Source organism: Trachinotus anak, unplaced genomic scaffold (assembly GCF_046630095.1).
Source record: "Trachinotus anak isolate AG129_WGS33_773 ecotype Australia unplaced genomic scaffold, CSIRO_AGI_Tana_v1 ptg000003l, whole genome shotgun sequence".
Taxonomy (NCBI): Eukaryota; Metazoa; Chordata; class Actinopteri; order Carangiformes; family Carangidae; genus Trachinotus; species Trachinotus anak.
The window spans coordinates 1,107,045-1,134,364 of record NW_027273854.1 but is presented as its reverse complement, the minus strand read 5'-3'; the positions used below and the strand labels follow the sequence as shown (position 1 = coordinate 1,134,364).

General features: G+C 40.9%; 3 protein-coding genes across 16 annotated transcripts in view; 2 read left to right on the top strand and 1 right to left on the bottom strand.

Moving 5' to 3' along the window:
* Positions 1–5,699, top strand: part of LOC139610081 (growth arrest-specific protein 7-like) — a 41,613-nt gene extending 35,914 nt beyond the window's left edge. For all 14 annotated transcript variants that reach the window (XM_071465051.1, XM_071465055.1, XM_071465054.1 and 11 more), the window contains 3 exons: positions 1,084–1,163; positions 1,398–1,496; positions 3,726–5,699. In XM_071465051.1, the coding sequence (XP_071321152.1) occupies positions 1,084–1,163; positions 1,398–1,496; positions 3,726–3,839 (293 nt within the window). In that variant the 3' untranslated portion in view covers positions 3,840–5,699. The remainder of the gene's footprint in view (positions 1–1,083; positions 1,164–1,397; positions 1,497–3,725) is intronic.
* A 131-nt stretch (positions 5,700–5,830) lies between these two features.
* LOC139610033 (germ cell-specific gene 1-like protein) lies at positions 5,831–27,316 on the top strand. Its single transcript, XM_071465046.1, has 7 exons — positions 5,831–7,318; positions 11,917–12,081; positions 16,424–17,068; positions 19,161–19,208; positions 20,622–20,774; positions 23,322–23,433; positions 25,457–27,316. Exons 3-7 carry the CDS (start codon positions 16,765–16,767, stop codon positions 25,758–25,760), a joined length of 921 nt encoding a protein of 306 aa, XP_071321147.1. The 5' UTR covers positions 5,831–7,318; positions 11,917–12,081; positions 16,424–16,764; the 3' UTR covers positions 25,761–27,316.
* On the bottom strand, positions 7,848–11,462 carry rcvrna (recoverin a). The gene is made up of 3 exons (XM_071465047.1): positions 10,844–11,462; positions 10,015–10,126; positions 7,848–9,902 (listed from the first exon to the last, which is right to left on the bottom strand). Exons 1-3 carry the CDS (start codon positions 11,222–11,224, stop codon positions 9,784–9,786), a joined length of 612 nt encoding a protein of 203 aa, XP_071321148.1. The 5' UTR covers positions 11,225–11,462; the 3' UTR covers positions 7,848–9,783.
* Positions 27,317–27,320: the final 4 nt, after the last annotated feature.

Below are 27,320 nucleotides of genomic sequence, written 5' to 3'. Positions count from 1 at the left end.
GAGAGAGGTTCAGCTTCCAGAGACAGGGACTGAAAACTATCTTTTAAGGTTTGTTTTTATTTAATTCAGGGAACTGGTTTATAATCATCGGGTCACCAGACCCATTTTACTGGGACACGTGCCCCAGTAAATATCTGCTGTGCCCCAGTTAAATGTCCTGATCACATTTCAGAAACATTGATGTCTTTGGCTCTGCAGAATAACCGTTTACGACCAATGCATCCAAATCCACCCATTCGTCTCTGTTAACTTGCTGGCGGACGGCTCATCACATGATTACCATACAAATATCAGGTGAAACCAGCGGTGCTGCCCACCAGCTGCTGTGATAAACGGTCTGTGATAAAATTAACATCAGTGAATTCACATCAAATTTAATCATATTCTGCACAGAGCTCTGCGTCCATCTCCAAACCCGATACCTCGCTAACTCCTGAGTTTACACGACAAACCACACATCAACATAAACAGCAGTTTACTGTTTCCAGTGGTATCAAGTCTTCATCTGTGCCTTTTGCCTTTCTCAAGTAATCTGGTTTTGAAATTGCCCCAGTGGAGTTTAATGTCTAGCAACGCCCCTGTTTATAACAGATAGAAGTCATTAGCGGGTAAGTTCCCCTGTGAGGACCAGTGAGTGGAGTCTGGTGGATGAACACATAATGAAAAAGTAATATTATAACAACATAGGAGATGTTGATACTTTAAAAAAGAATAAAAGATTTTTTATACGTGCTTACAATGACAGTAGTGAGTTATATGTCATTTATTAAATGTTAATCCTGTACTTACCTCCATCTAAAACATGTCGTGGTGTCTCGTCATGTCCACATTAAACCATGATTCATCTGTGATGGAGTGAACTCATTGATGAGTGGCTTCTGAGCGCCCTCTGCTGGTCCTGAAGGGTCTTACTGCACATGTGACAGATCATATCACACTGTGTACCACCAAGACATGCAGAGCTGAATCAGAGGATTAGAAACATTTAGGAACAGAAATACAACAGTGAAAATGCTGTTTCTCCTGTGGACTGAGTGCAGACCTCTGCTGACCCCTGACCTCTCACTGTGTTCTGTTCCCCAGGAGACGACCTGATGCGCTGCGTGGACCTGTACAACCAAACCCAGTCGAAATGGTTTGAAGAAATGGTCACCACCAGCATGGTAACCCCTCCTCTGTAGTCTGGATTAGACAGACTCCTGTTTTTAAAAAAGCACACTTCACATTGGTTTTTCATGTTAACATCTCTTGACTTCTCCTAACTTCGTCAGAAAATAATTCTTCAAAAAAAAAAAAACCTTCTCACTTCTGTCTGAGACTCAAACATGAGGAGGTGCAGCTCCTCACCAGGGTGAGCTGGTTGTTTGTGGTGCTGATCCGTCTTCCTTCCCCCTCAGGAGCTGGAGAAACTGGAGGTCGACCGGATCGAGTGGATTCAGCAGCATCTACGCCAGTACACGACTCTGCGGCATGAGACAGACATGTTCAATCAGAGTGTGAGTCTGTGTTTGTTCTCCTGCTTTTCATTGAACAACTTGTCAATAATGAACAGAGCTTTCATCTTTTTCACTGTGATTCTGTGTTTAGGAAACAACACTCAATTTTAGTCTTTTGATATATGAGATATGTGACAACATATACTGTATATATCTTAAAGAGGGAGCTTGAGTTCAACATGTTCCCATCAATCTTACAAGAAAACAACAACTTTAAATCAGATCCAGGTTCCTAATGTTTTTCATTTGGTTAAAATCAAATTTTCCCTAAAAAATGCAGAGTAAATTTTACACTTTTATTCCTGCACATTAATTTTCATTGTTATTTGTGTCATTTGTTTGATTTTATCCTGTGGAAATGAGCAAAACTCAAAACAAAACTGATATCAAATGTCCTCTGTCCTCTGTGCACACACTATGTACCTCAGGCTGACGTAAATACAACCTAAAGTCACAGTAGCCTTTACATTACGGAAATGTCAGATTATATCCATAATAATTTGACTTTTACTCGTAGATGTTGGTAGCCTCATGACATCAGTACAAGCCGATTGTGAGTCAAGTTTAGTGGACAAGAGAGAATCTTTATTTGTATACTACTGAAAAATATTGAGAAAAAACTGTAGAAAAGGGAAATACAGAATAATTTCAGTGCAGATATTAAAAAAAAAAAAAAAGGCCTAAAGTTTCATTGAAAGCAGCTGTGAGTAGATCACTTTTAAAAATAGTAGTTGTCCAACTAAATCTCTGATCTTTTTAATGTTTGTCCAGATTTCACTTGGCAAATACAGGCTTTAAAAACAGGCTTTGATCAGACACCTGGTTTAATTCATGCTGTAGGTCATGGAGAGTGGATTCAAAGTGAATGACTGTCACCTGAAAACACAGTTGATTTTGCTCAGATTGGAGGTTATTTACGTTCCTCTAGTTCCCACCCGGACAACAGAGTTTACCCACCTCTTTTTTTGCAATCAATCATTTTATCAGCAAACAAAACAAACCGTTATTAGATTTACATTAAATTTCTACTGGATCTGACAGGACTTGCTCGCCCCTTCAGTCGAGCCTGTTGGTGAGGGTAGACGCTGCATTAGAGCGACCCATCAGCGTTCCTCTGTCAGACTTTTAATCTGACACATGTCACCACGCGGAGCCTCAGAGGAACCCACACACACACTCTGCGTGTTCAGGAGGGGCAATGTGAACCCTGTAAATCTAACGAGACACACTGTGACAGCACTGTGGGAATGTGCCATTAAAAAAGATGCTGTGAGGAAAGAGGAAAGATACACACAGATCAAAGATGATTGTACAGAGATCTTTTGAATAAGGTTATTTTCCTGTAACACTTAATGAATTTCAGTATTTCACCCAGACTTATGCTGTTGGAGGGTTTGAAACTTATCTAGAGCGTTCATATCAGAAAAGGACACTAAGACTCTCAGATACAAGCCACATCAGTGAAGTGATTAAATATAATTTAAGGGAAGATTTTTACAGAAGTTTAGGATGATTCTTGGCACAAACTAGTCATACTATCTGAATCTGGATGTCCCATCTAGATGAGGATGGCAGGTGTAAATGCAGATAAAACTCACTGTGGTCAGAATGCAGTCTGACCTGCTGGACCACATCTGAAGGGGGTCAGGTTTGTGTTGTTATTCGTTAGCTTAGCTTTGTGCGGTTTGGAAATGAACAGCTACTATAGATCAAATGTACCAAAATCCATCTGCGAGCACCTTTACAGATCACTAATTAACAAGCTTTATCTCGTTCGTTTAATCTGTTTCCCTCTGTCTCCAGTCTTTATTTTAAGCTAAGCTAAGATAAGCTAACTGGCTTCTGGCTGTTCAGCTGCCATTAGCTTCCTTTCTGTAGACTGTAGAGATGTCCCAGTTCAGGGGCTCCTTCCTTTGGTGGATGCAGGCTACAAAGGCTTGGCCTCCAAAGACCACATAGACCATGTGGAGGACGTCCTAGTTATACTCAGCTGCTGTTTTATTAGCTGAGTCTTCCTTTTCTCTTTTTGAAGAATGATTCATCACTGGTGTTCAGTGAATCTTGGGTCGGGCTGTGTAAGATCCACCTGTTGGAAACAAAGGACACGTTTCTCAGCCGCATTTGAAGGAGCCTTTAAAACAGGACAATAATAATCACATAATAATAATAATAATGATAAAGGAACTGATCTAATGCTGATGTCTGATGTTTTTGTTTACGTGTTTCTAGACGGTGGAGCCGGTCGACCAGCTGCTGCAGAACGTGGATCCAGCCAAAGACCGAGAGCTGTGGGTGAAGGAGAATAATACCGGCGAAGTTCGACCAGTGGACATGGACATTTAAACCAACCTGACCTGGGATCAGCTGTTCTGTCTTCAGTATTATAACACGGAGTCCCAGAACACTTGTAACAACCTGATCCAGGGACAGTGGCATGTTCAGACTACAGGGAGTCTGCTCATCCTCTCTCTGACTGGAACAACAGGAGGAAAGGTTCATACTAACGCAGTCTGAGGCCAGGAAACAGTAACGGATCAAAGAACCAGCATGTTCCTTCTAAATTTTAACCCTATCATAATCAACATTAGCTTACTGAATGCTATTTAACATACTCTGCTGTTTACCTGTTGTAAAGTTGAGACTATTAAAAAAAATATATGTATTTTGAATCGTTTAGTTTTAGCTTCAATCGACACTTTTCCAGTTTGAGTAAACCAAACCAACAAAAAAGTCTGATTATTGATATTTCCCTTTATTTTAGATACAGATATTGAAGCATATTGAGATCTTAGAATGAATATGATATATTTTCATATTTTGCTGGTTCATTTTGGTGGAAATGCATGTTTTGAATATCTTGCTTTTACTGTGTATGGAGAACTGCACAACTTGTGGAACCATGATGGTTGTTTTTGGTATAGTCATTGAATTTACACAAGGTTTTCTGTGAGTGACAGAATCAAGTTAGGAGCTTTCTCAGAAGAAAAAAAAAACAAACTAGACTTCAAGTGTACAGCGTTAACATCCAGTAACCTCAACTGTTTAAAACACACACACACACAGTGTTTTGGAATGTGAATTTGATTATGCTCGGCACAAGTCCCAACACGTGGTCGATCGGATCGAGGCCAGGGTCTGTTTTGGATCAGTCCGGAGGAAAAAGGTGGTCCAAGTTACACTGAAACACCTGTTAGTGCCTAACGGTTATATACCTGGAATGTCCTTGATATATTCTACTCCACATCAGTGTACATTTGTACATACAGGCTAGATGTATTTTGCTGTCAGATGTTTAACAGGCCCCAGATGTTCGGGCCAATGAGGTGTTTGTACTGTATAATGTTGTTTGTTTTATTTTTGGTAAATGTACAGAGAATATCTTTACGACGTTGGTCAGTAGAAGGGCCGACGCACGGCAGAAAGAAAAAATTCACCAAATTACAGAGAAGATGAGGTAAATTTTTGATACGGATCAATCCAGTGGAGCAAAAGCCAGCTGCCTCATCCCAGTTACACAAACGCAGATAAAACACATTTGATCAAAGACTGCATGTACAGTATGTGTCTGTGTTTATGTGTGTGTCCTCGTCTTCGTCTTTACATTTTGTTGTGGCCGAGCTTCTTTGGATTTATTTGGGCTCTTACCTTTCTGCGGTCGTTCTTTTTTATGGCAGAGACGAGTAAATAACAAAGTTACCTGAGTTTTTAATCTTAATCTTAATCCAGCTGCCAGGCACGAGAAAAAAAAACTGCTGTGAAAAAATAAACAAATGCTTACCTGCCTTATCACCAACACGCTGAGAACTGTTTTTTTCATCAGAGGAGAGGAGAGGAAAAGTGCTGTTTATTTGAATCAGATGGATTCAGTATGTTCAGACTTTTCTTTGAAGACAAACAGCTTTGTGTGCAGGTTCTTAAACAGCATATCTGTTGTAGAGGTTTTAATCAGTGTGTGTCAATGTTGTGCACTAAATGTAAGAAGTTATTATGTTCCAACTAAATGTTCTTGACAAGAAGCAACAGTTTCATGATGATGTAACAGTTGAGTTAACTGCCCTTCTGTGGTGAACATTTTCATAACGTGCATTCACTCCGATGTTCCTGATGTTTTACGAATGTTTGATCATAGGTGACCTCTGTCCAGACGGTGTACTGTGGAATGCAGTGTCCAAAATAAATCTCCTCTTTGGAAATTAAATGTCACAGCGTGTCATTATGTAACTGTACTGAGAGGTTGGGATTTTAGAAATGAGCAGTTATGTGTTCACGTTTTTCAGCTATTGTATTGAGCAGAGGGACACAAACACACACCTGGCACCGGCTGAAACTTCTGACCTTTTGGTCGGCTTCAACAATTCTGGATCCAGTCCAGGGATCCAGAGGGGAAAGAAAGGCAGTGTGGATTCTTAACATCTATTTCCCAATCCAAAAACACTCTGTGGGACAAGAGTCAACCACTGTTCAGCAGAGCAGTGCACCGATCGGCCAACGCAGCAGGAAGGAAGGTGCACTGTGATGTTAGCAGCAGATCATCATGGAGCCGCTGCAGATTGGACCTGGTTCATGGTTCATGGTTCATGGTTCATGGTTCATGGTTCATGGTTAGCCCCTCCAATGACCACTGTCAAGAGGTAGCATCCCACGAGCCTTGACGCTTCAGAGATGCTCTGATCCAGCTCTCTGGCCGTAACAATCTGGCTTCTGTGAAAGTCACAGGTCGTCCAGCAGTTTCACTACAGGAACCTGCTGCCATTGTTTTGAGGTAACTGGCTTCTTCTGTGAGTTGTTGTCTTGGCTCATTCTTTGTCAGAGTATGACCTTTATTGCAGAATTTCATATTAAAAAAACAACAAAAAAACTAAACAAAAAAAAGTACCCAGTTATCTGCAGTAATGTATAATGTAAACTGAAATTACTGCCTTCTGGTTGTATTCCTCCTCCAACCAGCCAAGTATCATGAAACATGGTCACAATGTCCCCTCCCTGAGTTAGAGCACTGAATAATGGTCAGGAGTGTTTTCAGAGAACATTACGTCACAGTGAAGTTGACCTTTGACCTTTTGTTGGTAAAATGTTCTCACTTATTTGTATCCTTATAGACATTTAAGTTAAATTGTGCCATAATTAGTGTATGAATTCCTGTGTTGTAGAAACGTGTTTTGTGAGGTCACAGTGACCTTTCACCTTTGACAAACAGATAAAATAATTCTACTGCGGTGCTTCAAAGATATTGTACAACGCCAAGAGCTTCCTCTTTAACCACCTGATCACCTGCGTCATTGATTGCGTCATGTGTGAGTGGAGTGAATGATCTTGTCGATACTGTACAATCTTTGTTCCAAACGGCGGTTCTTTGATTTTATCAACAAACCGGACGGACAGGTGAACCCGCCTCAACGTGACGCAGGGCGCTGGAGAACTTCACCTGCGGACTGTTTGTTGTTCAGTAACTTGTGACCAACAGCTGCTCATGCCACGTTAAACAGAGACATTCATTTGAGCGAATTAGCTAGCTAGCTAATTGCGGTATTAGCTAGCTAGCTAATACGCTAATTCATTAATGTTAGCTAGCTAGCTAACAATAATTCCATCCAAACAATATCAGATAAACTTTTAATGAAAGCTGAAATACTTTTCTTTCAAGTAATGTTAAAATGAGGGACTCCAATATGTTTTATTTTTGATTAGATTAGATTATTTTAGCAGAGGTCGTGATGTTAATTGACCCTGTGTTTACGGACGGAAATGAAGGGACTGCATCAATCACTGCTCAGGACCAGGTGAGGAGGCTGAGAGGAAAGGAAAGAGAGAAGGAGATGAAGGTGAGAGAGGAAAAACAGGTGCATAAAAAAAGTATGATGGCTGTATATAAAGTCAAGGCAACATATGCTTGTTTGTATGTTTGAGCATTTCATTTGTTTCAAGCTTATTTTTACTTTTTACATGTTAAAAATCTTGGCAAATGAAATGTTCCTATTCTGTTATTTTGAATAATATTCCCTCATTTTATTGCTGTTTTTCTTGTTTTTGAGAGTTTAGTCTTTGCAGGATTATGTCCCTGTGCTGTTCAACACAAACACTAACTGACCTCATCACATTGTTCTTTGGCAATTACTGTGAGAGCTATTGGCTCAACTGGGCCCCAAGCAAGCTCAGTTTGTGGACCCGGGTATTTCTAAAACCTTGTGTGCAGCCATGCATGTTAATTCGTTGAGTCAGAGGTGGTAACGGGAGCTGAACCTTACGTTTCACTCTGTAAACAAAGCAAGGCACTATTAATGAATCCTCCTTTTAACCTGAAAACACAACTGCAACACACGCCACACAACAGGGCAAATTAATGTAACAGTGTTCAGTTGGTACAACTTGTTTAATCATATACACCAGTTTAAGCTATAATATCTTCATGGAACTTCAAATGTGTTCCAATGTACAGATAAATAAAATGAAACAAATATGGAAAATTGCACCTTAACCACCACAGCAGAGGTGAAAGTCTTTTTTGATTTAATTATAGATGTGACTGTATTCGACACGTTTGTAGGCTTCAAGGATACACACAATGCATTATAAAACTCGACAGGGTACCTGTAAACAAAAAAGTGGTTTCAAAAACTTACACAAATAGCTACATATTCAAAGTTTGCACAGGAGTTACCCTTTTCTTCTGTCCTTGTCAATGACTATCCATCCATCTCAGTGGTAAAAGGCAAATGTTTTAAGTGAACATACACTGTTGTCATTACATATTCCATGCTTTAAACACTCTGATCGTTTGCACTGATATGCCCTTCATCACTTAGCTTGCCTAAGAATATTTATAACTAAAACAAAAATTAAAAAAAGTGGCAATGAGAATGGATTTAAAGTTATAGCTGGACTGTGTGGAGCTGTCCAGAGAAGCATATGTAGTGTAAGCCTGTCAGCAGTGTATTCTTCATTGTACCGAGCCCCCGTCATCGTAACTAGACACTCGAGTGAGGAGGTTTGTCTCGACTGACCTTCAGCTCCTAATAGGATTGGCTGATACAGGCGGATTGTTAGCCTGAGCCTAATTCCCCTCATAAGGAGCTCTCTGCCCGACTTTCTTGCAATCAACCTAATGAATGAATGAATCCAGGTGTGAGAAAACATGTGAGTACCCTGCCAGACGTGAGAGAGTAAATTAGCTGTCAGTAAACACTGGACTGGCAGATGCGAGGGGTCATGATTAAGCTCTGTTAAATGTGTATGGACATCGAGTTGGGATATTAAGCTTTATACTGCCTTACACAGTCAAAGAGAGGGAAATACAGACTGTTTGAAACGTGCATACAAGGTGTAAAACTTATTCATGCTGATAATTCATCCTTATACCTGTGATTAACAACATTTAAATAGTGTTTCCAGTGTTTTGGCAAAAACAATATCTTCTTTCTCTTCGTTTGATGAAGAAAAGTAGATTATAAAGTCATGAGCTACTGTAATGAGTTAATATTTCATCAGTAACTTTAAGTTATGTGATTTTAACGGCGGCTTAACTACATGAAATGAAGCTACAGAGGCTAGCTGGCATTTAGCTGGACTAGTTTATCCTGTGTTTCTTTCTTTTCTCTCCATTACCATTTAAGATTTAGCTTTTGTTTATTATTATGTATTTTATTAATGAAGAATAGAAACTGATTTAAAAAAAAAAAAAAAAACTCAAACTAGATGTTAGGGCATCAAAATTGATTTTTCAGTTCCAGGAATAGGAAAAAGTTTCACCTTTAGCTCTTACTAGCTAGTCCGAGTGCAGTCACTTCTTTCTTTTGTCATTTACTATTAGACAATAGTTAACTAATTTAATTAATTAATCTTTGATCAAATACATTAAATATGTGATTTAAAGCCACATTAAATCATTCACAGCAGTTATTGCTACTCTGTCAGGTAGGCTTGTTAGCATTCAGCTAAATTAGTTTATCTGGTGTTCATTTTTTCTCTTTAAATTACATTACAGTTCACGTTTTAGTTTTTGTCTTATTTATACAGTTACAAACTCACATCACTCACTCACATTCTGGTCAGTTTTCACCTAATGCTGCATTTCGGCTTTGTAGGGCAGTATATATATATATATATATATATATATATATATATATATATATATATATATACAAAGACAAAAACACAACACTGTTCGGCTGCTAAGACCTTAAAAAGAGGAAAAAAGAGAATCATGGGTCAAGCGAACAAGCAGCCGGATCATGTGAGAATGTAAACAGAAAAATAAAACAGTCTTATCTAGTCTTTTCCTGCGCATAGACTACTGCTTCTTCTCTTTCAGCTTGTCTTTAATTTTCTGAGGTTCATCATATTGTATCAACCGCAAGATGTCCTTGTTGTCCATCACGCCCTGAATGAATTCTCCCTCTGAGATTTTATCTGTGAAAGGACAAAAGCAGAGTTAGTACGGTGTAGACAGGAGAGGTGTGAGAGAGGCCGGTGCTACAGGTGTCCATACTTCCTGAGAGCGAGTGAGTGAGGGGTGAGTTACCGTTATCCTTCTTCCCAAAGAATTCCCAGATTTTTTCAGCCCTCTTCTCCGGTGTGTTTTCATCCTCGGGGAGGTTCTTCTGGTCCTCAGTAGGGATCATGTTGAATATTGACTGCATGGGAGTAATTTTTGAACATGTCTTTAATGGTTCATGCAGAGTTTCATCATGAAATATGGATGATTCTTGCATAGAATAGAAACTCTCTGTGTACTTTACAGTGGCTTCAGTTACTGAAACAATAAGAAAATTACTCAGCAGCAATTTCGTCAAGCATCAATCGATAACTATTCAATGCTTTTCTCTGCATTCATTTATCATTTGATAATCTGGGCCTGTTTTCTTGGCTAAATAAGCAATTTAAAAAAAATTACAACCTGCAAAACTGAAGGTCAGTTGACCCACATTTTTAAAAACTACACGTTATTCAGTGATGTAATTGGCAGATTAATTGATCACTGATTGCCTGGTTGTTACTGTGTAAATTGATTATTGCAAACTTTGCATAGCTTAATGGATTGAACACCATAACAACTCACTCACAATCCCATTCAGCTACATAACAAAGATGTTTCCAGGGAGCAAAGGATTAAATAGCCAGACAAAGGTTTTATAGCAATATGCCATGTTTTTTTTTTTTTTGTTTTTTTTTTTTTTAAATATTTATCCATGTAAAAGTGAAAAGCTTTTGGATTGAGGCAGAATGGAAATCAAAATGTATTAATTATATAATTATGCAGGGATGAAGCTAATTTTTATTAAATAAACTTCAGGCAGCTACACAGCGTCCTGTTTCCTGCAGCACCACGATGAAGGAGAAGGTGTAAGTACCCTAACGATCTCTTGGATTTCATTTTTGCTGATGGTTCCGTTCCCGTCCACGTCGTACAGAGCGAACGCCCACTCCAGCTTCTGCAGAGTCTTTCCCCCGGAGGTGAGATGCAGAGCGACGATGTACTCCTTAAAGTCCAAAGTGCCGTCCGCATTGGTGTCAAAACTCCTGAAAACGTGCCGTGCATACGCCGTGGGGTCTGCGTTTGGGAAGAAGCTGGCGTAGATGCCCTCAAACTGCTCCTTGCTGATCTTCCCGCTGGGACACTCCTTCAGGAAGGACTGGTACCAAGTGCACAGCTCGGTCTCTGAGTATTTTGTGTTGGATTTCAGATCCTCCAGGAGCCCCTTGGACAGAGCGCTGCTCTTAGTGTTCCCCATCCTGCCAAACCACCGCTTCTTTTCTCTCTCCGGTGTTTTGGGGGTAAAACCTCTGCAGCGTTTCTTCGCGTTACTCTGCCTTGTGTTCACCCTGGCAGCCCCTCAAGGTGCCAAACGGGATTATGGTCATCACTACCTAAATCCAGACAGCTGTCAGGAAGATTAGGGGGATAACCACGTCACTCTACTATGACACGGTTAAATACTGGAGGTATAAGCAGAAGATTAAATACACCAGGTGGATAACGCTGGAAAGGTCAACATCTGGAGAGCTTTATGTCATTTGTGGCATTTTGCTCAAACAATAATCACATCTGCAAACTCTGAGTTTAATAACTCACTGTAATACTTAGTTACATCACACTACACATGAGACATGATTGGTAGTAGAGGCAGGATGCTGTCAAGCCTTTGTCTGTTTCTCCACATCACAGAGATCCACCCTGCCTCTCATCCAACCACCTCTTCCTCGCTGTGATTCACTTTCCTTCTGTCCAAGATATTTTATTTAACAGTATTTTAATTTAGCTTCAGTCCTTTTTTGCTCATTTGTTTTATTTTCTAATTATAAAAAAGTCATAATTTCCTGTCGGCCAGTTTTACTTTGGAGCAAAATCTACTAAACATATTTTGTTTGTCATCTATGAAACATTAAAAAAAAAAAAATTATAATACTTTTATTATGATGACAGGTTCCTGAGTTTTTGTCCTGTGTGGACGCTGGGGGTCGTCGTGCAGCCCTGTGGTGCAGACTGCTCCTCCACAATGGGATGAGATTATCTGTCTCCGGTGTGATAGTCTCAGACCAGATTACAAGACCATCTGCTGCAGTGGTGCCGAAACCGCAGCGAGTGAAGGTAATTAAAAGAACCGATATGAGCGTACGTGTTGAGCTCTCAGACGACAGAGGCTCATTGTAGTGAAGCTAAAAGAGGCTTTAACCCACATGAATGTATGAGGATGAAGGTGGGAGGACACCAGTATTCCCAGTGTGTGACTGGTTTGGAGATGGTCAGTGGGGGTTGATTCTTTTTGTGCAGGAAATGGGACTAAAGCTGCTTTAATCTCATTGGATGGTATTATCTGTTATTTTCCATCATTTAATGCAGTGTGCCTTTTTTCTGCTGTTTAATCTGAAACATAGATTTATCCTGGTTTTTCATTTTAATCAGCCTAAGTTTGTTCTAAGAGACGTTTTTTTTGTCATATAAACTTGTGTCTGACTTGTGCCTTTATTCAACATATAACTCACTTTGGGTTAGGGTTAGAACTTGTGATCTGCTCTGATTTTACTGATATAAATCTGAGATTAAAATAAATATTTAAAATTAAGGATATGATAGATTTTCTTTTCTCTTGCTTAATGGAGGAAAAAGGAGGAAGAAACAAAGTGCTGCTGCAAAAAAATTGTATTGGACTGAAAGATACAAGTTTTTCTTTTATAAAGTTGAACAAATTGGAAATATTTAATAAAGTACAATTACTTCAAAGTTAAGTACAACAACTGAGTAAATGTGCGGTCAGGTGGTGCTGACAGGACTTCACTGGTTTCACAAACAAACTAATCAGCTGGACGAGCGCTGGTTCATCAGCCTTATAAATGTGTCCTTGCTATAGTAACACATGCAAAAAAAAATGTGATCTCCTCATGTAAAAAGGGCAGAGGGTACAAATGCTAATATAGCTGATACATCCATCTGTAGCTCACTTTTGTTGTTGTAATTACTATAATAAACTATAATAAATTAAATAGATGACTCATGTTCATTAAATTCATTATTTCTTGTTTAAGTCATAAATACTAACTGCAACATATTCACCAGTGCAGTCAGCTGGGTTAACAGATCATCAGGCCATCACCTGGACTTACCTGATTGTATTTACAGGTGATAAAGATGAGAGCACACAGAATTCCTGGTGTATTATCAGACATGTGTGAGACAGATACTGTGACTGGCTCCAACATTAATCTGCAGTAATCTATCGGTGATTCTCATGCGTCAGGGACCAAGAGGCCACTGCTTAAATCTGACATGGTGGTAAACAAAGCGACGCATGGCTCATTATAATCCTGCAGCTCGCTGCAGAGTGTAGTGCCAAAAATATTTGATGACTGTAATGGACAGTTAATACAAATTTATTGGGAATATATTTTTTCTAATGTTAGACTTTCCAACCAGCAAATCTAATCTGGGAGCGTCTCTCTGGAACTCCACATATCTACCTTTGCAAAATCAGATTAGGAAATCTCAAATCCTTCTGTAGTCTGTAATATCATTGTATGCTTTTACATAATCACGTAACATTTAGGTTTTGTCATAAAATTGTGGAGCGTCCCTCTCTCAGGGGAAAGACACTGAAGCCTCACATCTGCCTGTTGTTCTCTGGTATTACAGCTTTTTATTTGCAGGTATTTCTTATGTAAAAAGGGATGAGTACAGGAAATATTCACTGTACAATAGGCTTACGACTTCATCAAGCGTAATGCTAAACTTATTTGTCCTGTGTTTGCATTTTTATTACATGGAAGCTAATGTTCAGAATAATCTCTTTGTATTCAGGGGAACTACACTGCTGTCAACTTTATATATCTGTCCTGTAATTTTCTGTAATATAATTCTGCAATATTACAAAACTGTTTTTTTTTTTTCCAGAATCAGAATCAGGTTTATTGCCAAGTATGTTTTCACGTACAAGGAATTTTTTCTGGTGATTGGTGCAGAGCGCACCAAAACACAGAGAAAAAAATAACAGAACCCAAACTATACTCCTGGGGGGGGGTACAGTGTGGGATTCGGGAAAAAAACCTCGGCAACATAAGCATATATAAACAAACACATCTTACAACACAATGACTCAAGACAATTTGCTCCAGGGGAGGGGGGAAAGGGGGGAGGAGGTGATTCCAGTGCAGACAGGCAGCCAGCCGCAGCCGCTGCCATTAATGTCTATCTGACATTGTGCAGTTCACACCTGTAGCTGTGTTTTTCCTGCTACCTCCTCCTTAACCCTGTCTCCTCAGTCCTGAGGCCGCAAAACAAGAACAGGAACAAAACAAACTAATGTAAAAGTGTTTTATATTTCAGCTTCCTGGATTAGTTCGCTGTTCATACCACAGCGAAACAGTCAGCTAATACAAGCAGAGGGCTGGCTATACTTGCTAAATGTAATATTACCTGAGTTAGCAGCTAACTACAACACTGCTGCTTAGCATTTCACCTGCTGGGTCTTTACTGGAAGCTCAGAAATATCTGTTATTGTGGAACATTTCACTGTGTCCTCCCCCAGTGTGTTTTTTTTCTTTTTTATTCCACCTGTCTCTGCACCACCTTTCTCCTTTCTCTTCTTGCTGCTGTCCGATACCAATATGTCTCTGAAACTCTTTACGAGCCTGAAGAGGAGTTCGTTGCTGTTATTGGGTCATTAGCTGACCAACTGAATTCAAGGCACACCGGGGTTGTACCGCTGAAGGAGGGGCCGCTGCTGGTGGTGGTCTTGGTAGAAAATCGTTCAACATGGCTTCAGCTCTAAACTGTTGTCATGTGCAAAACAAATTGTACCTACACAAGTTCAACATGATCAGTGTTGTGCTTCTCAAAGTACAGTAGAGGACTTAAATCTGAATAATCCTGGAGAACTGTATCTCTTCAAGCTTTGATGTTTCAGTTTGCGTGACTCATCCAAACCTTTTAATTCAGTGTATTTGGGATTTGGCACAGAAACATGACAAGGTTGATGTGATTGATGGGATATTGAAGTTTTTTGTCCAGGTTCTGTTCATGTTTATGGTGTGAAACCAGATCACGTCATGAGCCCGCAGACTTTCTAGCAGCAGTGATTGGAGCTAAATGCCAACGCTGATGGTAATGTCATAGTGTTGAAGGTACTTAGTTCTAGTACTGAAGTGTTGACCTGCCGGTGGCACTAGATAAGAATGTTATCACGATTTATCCTGAGGAACATGAATGTGTTCACCAAATCAGACAATCCGTCCAGTCGTTGCCAAAGTATCTGAAGTAAAAACTGTTATGGTGGCGGCAAAAATAAGGTCAGGGGATCACCATCAAAGTCTGTTGGTTTCACTGTTCCGGGCACCTTGAATGACTGGACAAATTTCATGGTGATCCATCCTACATTTGTTGAGATATTTCAGTGTGGGTCAGTGAACTGACAGACAGACTAACCTTTCTTTTCTTAGAGCTTGATGCTGATTTTGACATCAATACGTTTGTTTCAAACCTTTTTGGTTTGTTGCCTTTGATGTCAAACAGGTCAACTAAAGAGTAATTTTATTTAAATACTGTCAGGGGCATAAAGAAGTACAACTGTCCAGTATTCTATAAATAAAAGCTAAAGTGCGGGGATAGGTCAACTACTTTGGTTCAGACTGAAACATCTCAACCACTGTTGGATCAAATTCCATGAAATGATTCGTGGTTCCAAGATGATGAACCCTGGTGACTTTGGTGATCCCCTAACTTTAACTCTAACACCACCATAAGGCTGATATTTGTGGTTTTGAATTAAATATCCCAACAACTATTAAATTGCCATGCAATTTACTACACATGTTCATGTTCCCCACAGGATGAGCGGTAATAACTTCCCTTAACTTCTTCTCTAGAGACACCATGAGGTCAAAATTTTAATTCATCCAAGTCTTTGGTTCATGATTAAATACCTGTAAAACTAATGATATTCCCATCAGCTCAAATTACAGTTCAAACCAAAGGTGACATGTTTGTTACCAAGAGTCTGAGCTGCAGGGTTTTATGATAAATTTAATGGAGTGATGGAAAATTATAGAAAGTAAAGGCAGCAGATGTTTTCTCCTGACATCTGTCTTCTCCTTCACACACTTCTGTAAGTAGTTTGTCTTCATTTTCACGATCAGCAGGTTATTAGACGTGAAGAGATTTGCACTGCATCCACACACACATTATGGATGGATTTTCATATGAGACTGTGCACATTATGTCATGGGTCACCGACTGTAAGACAGGCATTTGAGCTTATGCCTGTGGCTGCAATTACTTAGAGATATGCTTTGACATGAAATGCAGAAAAATCAGGGCAAATATGAACAGGAAGAGCCTTGTCCTGGATTATAATATAAGACCATAGTAATCTTTTTTCTTATTAATATGCTCAAAGGAAGTCTGGAATATAATTTGCCATTTGTAATGGATAATATTTCAGGCAAAGATTTATAGAAGGGGAGGAGCGATGGGCTTGGACGAGCAGCAGAGAGTGAAGATTGAAAGAGTTCAAATGAAGCAGAGGAAAACAAAGAGTCATTGGGCTGCAATGGGTTTCTATTGTTTCTGTGCAAGTGGAGAGAAAGAATCCATAAATCAAGGTGGCAGCACGTCATTAGAGCCAGCGGAGGGATATACACAAGTCTCACCCAAGCAGCCCCAAGGGCAACAAGATTACGAAGATTTGATATATCTGCTGGGAGGAGAAACACGGTGGCTACATATCGAAAGCCAGGATTAGTTGCCTTTTCATTTCATCTCCTTTTTGGCCTGGCCTCGACCATGAGGCTAGAGCACGGGCGGCGGGCTTCTCTGGCGCTCACCCTCAACTTTGTGGCGTTTGCCTTTGCCTTATCAGCGGTGACCACCAGCTACTGGTGCGAGGGGACCAGGAAGGTGGCCAAACCCTTCTGCACAGGACCACCGGTCAAAGTGAAGCAGTGGTTCTGCATCCGCTTCAACAGCTCCAACATCAACGACACCCGGCTGGTGCAGTACATCTTTGAGACCGGAGAGGAGAAGTTTCTGTTGAGGAAGTTCCACACAGGCATATTTTTCTCCTGCGAGCAGGCCGCCGACATGAACGGTAAGACCAGGAACTAATCAGACTGTGACCCCCTCAGCTTCAGCAAGGTGTTTAAAGACAGGAAGTGATTGTGAAGAGGCAGCTCTTGTTAAAATCTGCAGGTTATAAATGTCTCTCTAGAGTCAGTAAGTTAAGACCCTCCATTGATATCAGGGAAAACTTGCTAAAAAAAAATGAAAGAAACCTCAAGAGCAGCAGTGAGATCCGTCCTCCAGACGGACACGTAACAGATTTTGCAGTGAAATGACATAACGCAACTTTATTGATTTGTCGTGTAGAGACGAGGTGAGAAAACTGTGCTGTCGTACAGAACCTCATCTGTGTCTGAGAGAATTTTTGGTATTTTAAATGATTTAAATAGTTTGTATTTGTTTTATTTCTTTCACTTTATTTCTGCTGAACTTGCTCTTATGAATTATGAAAGACAATTTTAACAGCGTAGAAGTGATCAAGAGTCATATTCAGTGATTATGACTTAAGATTTGTACATTTTTATGAGCAACTGTATCATTTTTGATAATTTGGGCTCCTGACAGCTTCACCTCTAAAAGGACAATTTTAAAGGTGCCAAACAAAAAAAGTCAGAAAAAAAATTCAAAACCAACCTGGACTCCAGAAGATTCATTAACACTGTGAGCAGGTGTCTCATAACCTGTAATTGAAGTCAAAAGAACATAATATTTACTTTAAAATCTTTAATTATTTTACCAGGAAATTACATCAGCAAGTAAAAAGCAAGTTTATCTGCAATTTGAATCTATGGTGAAGAAGTGTTCAGAGAAGAGAAGCAGCAGAAGAAAGAAACACGACAGGGTAGAAATACAAATGAACAGACCTGTATTCAAATGTTCAAGTAAAGCTACAGAAACATCAAATATTCAGCATCATAAATCATAATTTGATTCACTGATGACTGTGTGGATGCGGTTTGATCAGATTTGACTGACAGTTTTTTAAACCAATGAGTAGAACAGTGAGAAACAAACATCCAGCAAGATCACTTTGAGAAAAAAAATAAATTAAGTATTTTTTGTTCAGATCTAATCGCTTGAAGAAAGAAGCTGAATTAGGAAACATGTTTTCAGGGCGTTTTCCCTTGGCTGATGACGTGCCCCTCAGCAAGGCACTCAACACTACAGGGAACTGCAAGAGTGAAGTCTGTGTAATTTTGAGTAAAGCACTTCTCTGTGTGCATCTCAGGAAGTGAAACTATCGTCTGAATGCAGAAAAGGCAAATGCACTGTTTTTGTAAGATTTTGTTTTAAACATTGATCACAAAGCTACTGTTAGTCAGAACTGGATTAAAACTATTTCTCTGAGCGTTGCATGCAAGCCGTCCCATTTGGTTTCATAAGCTCTCGTAATACAACTGACTTGACCAATATATGAGGCCAGTTCCTCAGGAACAGTAAAGGAACAACTCCAAAAGGTAAATACACTGCGCCTGTATGTCGCTGTTCTAGTCGTATCGACTGCTCAGTGCTTCACAATACTCTGCTCATTCACCCATTCACTCACACGTTCATACATCCCTTCATACATCTCTCCTGATGGAGCAGCCCTCAGGGTTCAGTATCATCCCCACGGACACTTCAACGTGCAGACAAGAGGAGCCGGAAATCAAACCACCAACCTCATGATTAGTAGACGACCCACTCTACCTTCCATCCACAGCCGCTGATGTCATCACATCAGGTATCATCTGACCTGATGACATCACTTCACATCTCCAGCTGTGGCTGTCAACCGTCCATGTTTGTAGAAACCAAGCGCTGAAATCGAAACCAACAAAGTGCTGCACGCTGCAGTTCTTTGACTGACCACTGGCTCCAGCAGTGAGTCGGTCCCCGTAGACTCTCATGTTGAAATGTCCAACTTTACAGCAGAAAGAAACACGTTCACATCCTGGTACAAAAAAACAGCCAGTAGATCAAACCTGTAAAGAAAAGTTTTATTTGTTCTGTAATTATTACCAAATTACATATTTTCTTCCAGGAAACTCCCTAAAAAATGATTAGGAAATCTAATTTTTCAAAAAGTTCATTCTACAACAATAACTTAATTTTACTGTATTTTTTTCTTCTGATCACAGGGTTTGACTGTCGAGACTTCTCAGAGATCGCACCAGAGCACGAAAGAGGTCGGTAAAAAGCTCAAAGTGTTGATTTATAGAGAGGCTGTGTGATGCATTCCTGAGCACAGTTAGGACATGTTACAGCACCAACAGAGTTACTTCCTTTTCAACATTTACTTTAACTTCAACTGTAATTAAGGAAACTGAATGTGTCAAACATCAACTTTTATCAAACATATCTTCATCAACAACACAGAATTTGCACACATTTTTGACTTTCCACTACTTTTGATTGGTTTATTTTGGCATAACATTAAACTAGTGATACACTGAAGTATTCATACTTAGTTCCTCATATTTAAATTTTATATGATTAATATCCTTCAACTGCACTTCAGAGGGAAATATTTTACTTCTTACTCAGCTAAATTTATCAGACAACTCAAGTTATCAGGAACTTTGCAGATTCAGATTGAATTTATTTACACACTGTCCTTCTACTTCCTGCACAACTGTGATTGGCCAAGTGTATGAAAATACAGACGTCATTTAAGAACTTTTCACCAAAACACAGAACCTACACTTGCATGTTGTTAACAAGTCACATTAGTAGCTGCTGCAGGGCCGGCTCAACCTCCAACAGGGACCTGGGACAAAAAATTTGTTGCTTCTCCCCTGTGGCCCCCCAGTATAGTTTCAACCAGTTCTTCAGAGCTGAAATCATAAGTTGATTAACTGGATACTTGGCTGTCACGTTAGTTGGTGATGTTTGGTGATTTTAAAAAAAATCTAAATACATTTTCTTTAACATTACACTGAATTTCTTTGGTTTTCACACTGTTGGTCAGACAATATCAGACATTTAGGGAATTGTGACCACATTTAACAATGTTATGGCCTAAATGGTTAATTAATTATAAATGAATAAGGAAATACTTGAGACTTATAAATGGCTAATAAAATAATAATGAATAATAATATTTTGCTCCAGGTTTTCTGTGTCAGTTACAGTGAATCAGTTTGCATTTAGAAATATACACATCAATACACTACAAAATAAAAGGTCTTAAAACTACAGTAAATAAATGAACAGTTGTGAGTCTCTGCTCCTCTACGACACCGGGGCCACAACGCTCAGTAATGTCGGGGCCCATCGTAGCAAATTCTTAAACAGCACAACTAGTTGATATGAAGTAAACTTGGCAGTTTTGGGGCCGCTGGCAAGGACGGCTCGGGCCCTGGGGTAGTTGGGTTGGTGATCCAGCTTTGGCTGCTGTCCTGATTTTATAAATCCATCCAGTCCAGACGATCAGATTCAGATCTCCAGACCTGAAAGGAGCAGACCTGTTGAGCCCTCATGTATGTCTGCCTTCAGACAAGTGGGATTACTCATCAGGGACTGGGTATTATCAGGACAACACAACTCATTCTCTCTCCATATCTCCACCCCCTCCCTCCCTGTGTTCTTTGTGTTCCCAGGGGTCCTCTGGTTGTGTATCGCAGCTGAGAGTCTGTACCTCACCCTGCTCTTCACAGGGGGGGCTCTGATGACCCTGGAGCAGTGTCCCTGCTTCAGTATCATGAACAAACTGAAGCTCAGTGCCTTCGCTGCCTTGTGCACTGCCCTGTCAGGTAACACAGCAGCAGAAGCTCCGGAGTTTTCTGTCTGTCAGTATTTCATTCAAACAAGTGGACAGCAGCTTTACTGAGAGTGTGTGTGTGTGTGTGTGTGTGTGTGTGATGTTGGCGTGGGTGTATCTAATGTTTTTGAATGAGAGCAGCTGTCGACCTCCTGCTGTGATAAAGCTGCTACACGTTGAAATCCCATGGTGGGTCTGATTGCAGCCACAGTTATACAAACATTGCTCTGAGGCAGAGATAATCTGATTGGTTGAGGGTAACTCTAGTGGGTGTGGTCAGAGACCTGCAGCTTCTCTGGTTGCATTAGTCTGGATCAAATACAAAAGACAGGAGCATCAGTTCACTTGTTGACCCAAGAACACAGTACTGACACATCATCAGTCCTCCAACCTTATCGACCATACAGGCTGTTTGTCCCCGCCTCCTGATACAGGTGGGTCCAGGTGGGCGGGGCTTGAGGCGTGGCTGATAGCAATGACTTCTTTGTTGTCACAAAGTTGCAGAAGTCCTGACGGCTGGTTTTAAGGCTCAGTGTCTGAATACAGGCTGTGTGCATTTCTCTGTGGACTGAGGCTTTGATACTTTCACAGTATTAATATAGAACCTAGACCTGCTTTATAATCACAAACACATGGACATCTGCCTTTAGACTGTGTGGAGCTTTAATGTATAAGACAAACCAGGAATGAGATGGAATGTGAGAGAATATTTCATTGGTAAATGCAATAATGAAAATCTAAATTTAAAGCCTTGAAAGATTATTTGCTTTTATAATATACACATGTAGTTTATTCCTCATTAAAGACAAATCAGTTGATCACAAATCACATCAATCGTATCATAACTTGTTTAAAAAAGCTTCAGCGTACAGATTTATTACTGAAAAAAATCTATTCTGGTGTTTTTTGACTGTGGCAAGAGATGATTTTTGCCCCTGAGAGGTATTTATATTCACCTACAGCTCAAAGAGCAGATACAGTCTCACACTGTACCATCATGTTTTTGTAATAACGTCCACAGCCCAGTTATTCTTCTTCAACTTGCAACAAATTAACTCCAAAACAATATTTTTTTTTTTGAAATAGAAAAAAACATCTAAATCAGATTTATTTCCTTCGCTTTTATTCAAAGACAAAAAGAAAATCTGTTCTCTTATAAAACAATCTGAGACAAGACGACTTTGCTGTGAGGGAGCGGGGCAGCAGGTCAGGCTGCACCAGTGAGCACACAGCAGCAACTGTGCTGCGTCCACTCGCTGCCTCGGAGGATTTGCTGGTTTGTGGACTAATCGGATTGGAGCTGGGGCAGCGGTTTGGGCTGTGCCAAGACCTGACCAGAGGAGCTCCCTCCCTGCCGCCCCCCTCTACTCCCCCGTCCCCTGACTCCCATCCCCCCCTGTTGTTGGGAGTTAATCCCAAGAAAAGCAGCTGTGGAGGGGCAGACAGCTGGATGGGAGTGAGCCAGGATGCAGCAGGGAGATAACAGAGAGGCACAGCCCAGTTCACCTCACCCAGTCTGAATATTACACATCAGTGTTTGTTGAGGGGCTGAAGATAAAAGTAAGAGCGTGTGTCAGGCTCCCACACACAAACCGTCAGTGAACGTCTGCTCTTTAAACAACCAGTGCTTCTCATTCTGCACTGAAAAACCCACAGGTCAGTGGTGAGAGTAGCTGATGTTCATCATCAACAGAAGCATTGGAATCAACAGTGAGTTAAATGAATGATGTGTCACTGGCCTGTGACTGGTCAGGCCGAGTGTCGACCCACTGTGACGTCACCACTGGTCTGTGAGCTGCTGCTCTGAAGCCTCAGTTTGTAATTTGTCTGATGCCATCTTGGTTGTTTGAAACCAGAAGAAACCATATTTGGAGGAGAAGGTGGAGCTGAGGAGGAGTGAGGGGTGGAGCTGACCTGCTCCATCCTCTATCCTGATTGGCAGGTACAGTCTGTCAATCACACAGTAGCCCCGCCCTAATCCATCCCCTGCTTTATGGTCTATTTTCCTCCAAATGGATCATAATTTAAAAACTAAACATCATGTTGTATTGGTGAAGATTTGAAACTAGAGACTGAGACATAAACTCATCAGGAAAACGTTACTGAGGTAATAAATCAGAGAGAAGTGGAGACATTTTCCCATAGACTTCAATACAATCAGACTCTGTTTACAACCAGTGGAGTCGCCCCCTGATGGTCGGTAGAGAGAATGAAGGTTTAAGGCTCTTCAGCACTGGCTTCAGTGTTCAGACCCAGAGTCTACGTCCATTTGTAATCACAGTCTGTGGGTCAGGCCAATCACAACCATTTATCTAAAATGGGGCAGGTTTGATACATCGATTGATCAAGGAGCGCCACTGAAGCACGTTTGCGAAGACATCTGTTGAATTCACTGTCGCGACGCCATTAAACTGTAGATTTTCTTTCACTTGCAGCGTTTGTTGATAAGAAAGATGAGTTTACACTGTGTGACGGAAGTGTTGAGGGTTGCTTTGTTCATTTTACCGCAGAAAACACACTGATGTGCTCTTGTCCTCAGGCCTTTGTGGGATGGTGGCCCACATGATGTTTACCACCATATTCCAGCTGGCTGTTGCCATGGGGCCAGAAGACTGGAGGCCCAAGACCTGGGACTACAGCTGGTCTTATGTGTAAGTGCTTTTTTTTTACGTCTACATCTAAATGTATCATCAGAACTTGTTGGTTTAAAGTCAAACTGAAATGAAAATTCTTCAGGTATTCTGTATATCCCAGAAATGATGATGTCACAGCTGTGATTTCATTTTGATTGGTCCAGTACCTGAGGGGGTGGGACCTAAAGATAGTTCACAGACTCTAGGACGATGTTAAGTCCCAGCAGCGGTTCAAGCTCTCTGCACGTTACTCCATCACTCCTGCTCAGTTTTCACTGTCTGGTTATTTACCACATCTGGACCCAGGACACTTCACGCTGCCTGATGTCAGACCCCTGCTGCTCAAAAAACACACACTTCATTGTAGTCAGCAGTGAATTGAGATTTCAGACATTTACTGTCACTCATCACACTAATGATCATCACCGTGTGTCGTCACAGAGCTGTAGAGCGGCTCGCTGCTGATTCTCTCATGTGCTGTGTTGCACTGAGACTGTTGGCAGAGAGCAGTGAACACATCATGGACATCGTGGCACTGAATGAGACTAATGTGGTGCACTGTGAGACACGAGGAGTGGGGTCAGACACAGCCTCAGTGTGAGAGCCGCCCTGACTCGGCAGGTGCTGAAATAACATGAACTAAGATTAACATGTGAGTGTTGACATTAGGCTCCAGCTTTCTGAGAGGAACATAAACTGAACAGGTCGTCCCCAGTCTGTGGTGGTCTGAAGGGACAGACGGAACGAAACTGCATCAACGCCACAGGCTCATAGTTTTACAGGAGCCAGACTTGGCTGATAATAGCCCCGTAGTTAATTATTATTTAGATATTTACACATTCACTCTGTTGGAAGTTTACTAGGCACAATTAGCTAAAACTATTGCAGCCTGATAGAACAGTTAAATCCTCCTTATTAAAGGTTGAAATGTTCAGTTTTTATTTAAAATGTTTTGAAAAGGTGTCGATTCAACTATTTCATTATTTTTATTGTAACATTAACACACTGTGTTAAAGCTGCACAAACCTTCCTTTTGTACATGTTTAGTTTTAAACCTGTGTTTTTTTATTGTGAAGCTCTTTGAGCTGCGTTGTTTGCATTAGAGACGTTATATAAATAAAGTTCACTCATTCATTGATTTTAGAGGAAGTAATGTGTGTTGCTGTTTAACTGTAATGGTCTCATACAGAGAGACGTTTCTGTGGTTTAATCAAATTATAGAAACATGTTCACAGCGTCACAAACTACATCCTCCACAATGATCACACAGTTGAATCAACACCTTTTCACCACAAATTCAACACAAACTGAACATGAGATTCTTCATGATGGAGGATTTGTGTTTTAGCTTGGCGTCCCTAATAAACTGAGCATGTTGGGTATAAACCCTGTTGTTCTTATTGCAGCAGCGGTTCTGTTGTTCATCACTGCACCGTTTCCAAAGATTTCCATTCCTTTCAGTTATTTACACCCAAAAACATGGAAAATAAGTCCCGGCTTCAAAACCCCGAGTTGTTCTTTAACAGTGAAACCAGCCCTCAGACGAGCTGTGTCTGAAGTTACTCCCTCGTTCACTCAATGCAGCAGATGCTGATTAGTTTCCTCGTTAGTGAGCAGTAAATTCTACAGAAGCTGAGAAAGGCCATACTTGCATATATTTTATTACCTCTCTGGTAACAGGATTGTTATCCCATTATCTCCAGAAAACAAAGCTCTGTTAGGCAACAGGAGAATTATTCCATTGTCTCGACATAAGTCAGCTCTGGTATCTCCAGAGTGTGGCCTTTCTCAGATTTCTGACCCTCACTAATCATCGTCATGTTGCATCATCACCGACCAGTGCAGGGTCACACAACGGAAACATCTGCCTCTAGTGCAACAGTGGTGAACATGCTGTGGACGCTGCTGTAGTTCTACTGTAGTAGAATCCACACACTGGCTGACAGTGACTGTAACATACAGTAAACAGCGAGTGATTGAAAACACAGGAGCTGCAGTGAGACAGATGTGCTGACGTCGGTCTAACTCTGTTTCCTCTCAGCTTGGCATGGGGCTCCTTCGGCACCTGTATGGGCTCTGCAGTGACGGCGCTGAACAGGTACACCAAGACCATCATAGAGTTTAAATACAAGCGGCGGACCATCGAGAAGAGCCTGATGATCAAGCAGAAGATGATGGAGCTGGACCTCCCCGAGCAGATGTGGGACATGTACCTGACGGCTGCGCCCAGCGACGCCGAGGCGCCGCTAGAACTGCCGGTGAACGGCCACAAACCCTCCACAGGAACCACGTATGTGGTGGAAATGGACAGTGCACCAGAGCAACAAGGAGAGGCATACTGCTAAATATGGAGCCGTGATCCCGTCCCTGCGCCCCACCGGAACCGTCTCAGGGCGGATTTCCTGGACCTAGATTGACTCTTGTTCTAGGATTTAAATTTCTAATTCAGGACAGTGTTTGTTTGTTTTGTTGGTTGCCTCACATCAGATGTGTGTCTGGGACGCCAGAGCCCAGAATCTCTCTCTGGAAAATAATGTAACATCATCTGCTTTGACCCAACATGCATTTCATCAGATCTTTTCATGCAAATTGTTTGTGGGAGAAAAGGGGGGGGGGCTGCGACGCTGCCGCCTTCAGGCTAAGCTGCAGGCGCAGAGCTCTGGTTACTCGTCTGCTGCTCTCGGGGACGAGGGTCGGTCCCCTGCTCAGTGGGAGGGGCGACGGTCGAGACCAGGAAGTGACCTCAGTGAAAACAACAAAGACTGAGGTGTATTAATGTGGATACATCACAGGCCCAAGGGCCCGAGGCATCAGGGGCCCGCTGGATCAGAGACTCTGGTTAAAGTGACTTGATATATCTTGTTGGAAACTCAAATGACAAAGAGACACAAAACAACCAGAAAACAATAACACAACAAGATAGTCACAAAGTTACACAAAACAATCATAAAAAGGACAAAAAAGAAGCAAAATGAGGCTGAAAACAACTACAGACACTCAAAATGACTCCAAAAACACAAGATGACCACAAAGACACACAAAACAACTAGAAAGGATGCAACCAGCTGTTTTGTGTCTCCCTCAGTCTCGGGGTCAGTCTGTAAGTGGGAGGGGCCCCGTTGTCTCATGTAACCATAACAGATCTGAGAAGAGATGAAAAGTACATTTGACATGTCAGGGGCAACACTGTGAGTGTGACACTGATGGTGTGTGTCTGTGCTGGTTTCCTCACAGCTCGTTGTTGTACCAGTGGAAATTCTCAGTGTGTTTGTGGAAACGCTGCAGCTCCTCTCACCGTTTGTGTCTCTGATTGTTCAGCATCTACTTTAATCTGCTTTTCATGTTTCTTCACTTTGATGGTCGCAGCTCTTCTGACTTATCTGGTGCTTTAATGGATGTTGAACATTTTCTAATTTGAGATATAAATCAAAGGTTGACCGCACCAGGCCTGAAGGGAAATGTGTGTAATGGAGAAAGACTGACATCTGTTGGAAGAGAAGTATATGATACATCTTTGTGTTTCTAACAGCACAGGAATGGACTTGTGTATCATTTCATCAGCAGCAGTTTAACTGTAACTGAAGATGCAAAATAAAATACAAATGTGTTTTTAACTGATTGTTCTGCTCGTGGAAACACGGAGGAAGGAAACTTAATTAAAACCTTTATTGTTGAACTCTGCATCCTCCTGTAGCAGCTGCGCTCTCACCCCAGTTCCTCCTGGATGCAGGTTCACAGTCTGTGTGGAGGCCTTTCACTGTTCAGTTATCATTGACTCACTCCACTTTTTTTTTTTTCTCAAACAGGATTGAAATGTTGTAATAAGACAACATGACAGACTAATACAAGTCGAAGGAGTTAAACCATTAAAATAATAATTCAATAAAAAATAACCAACTGAGCAA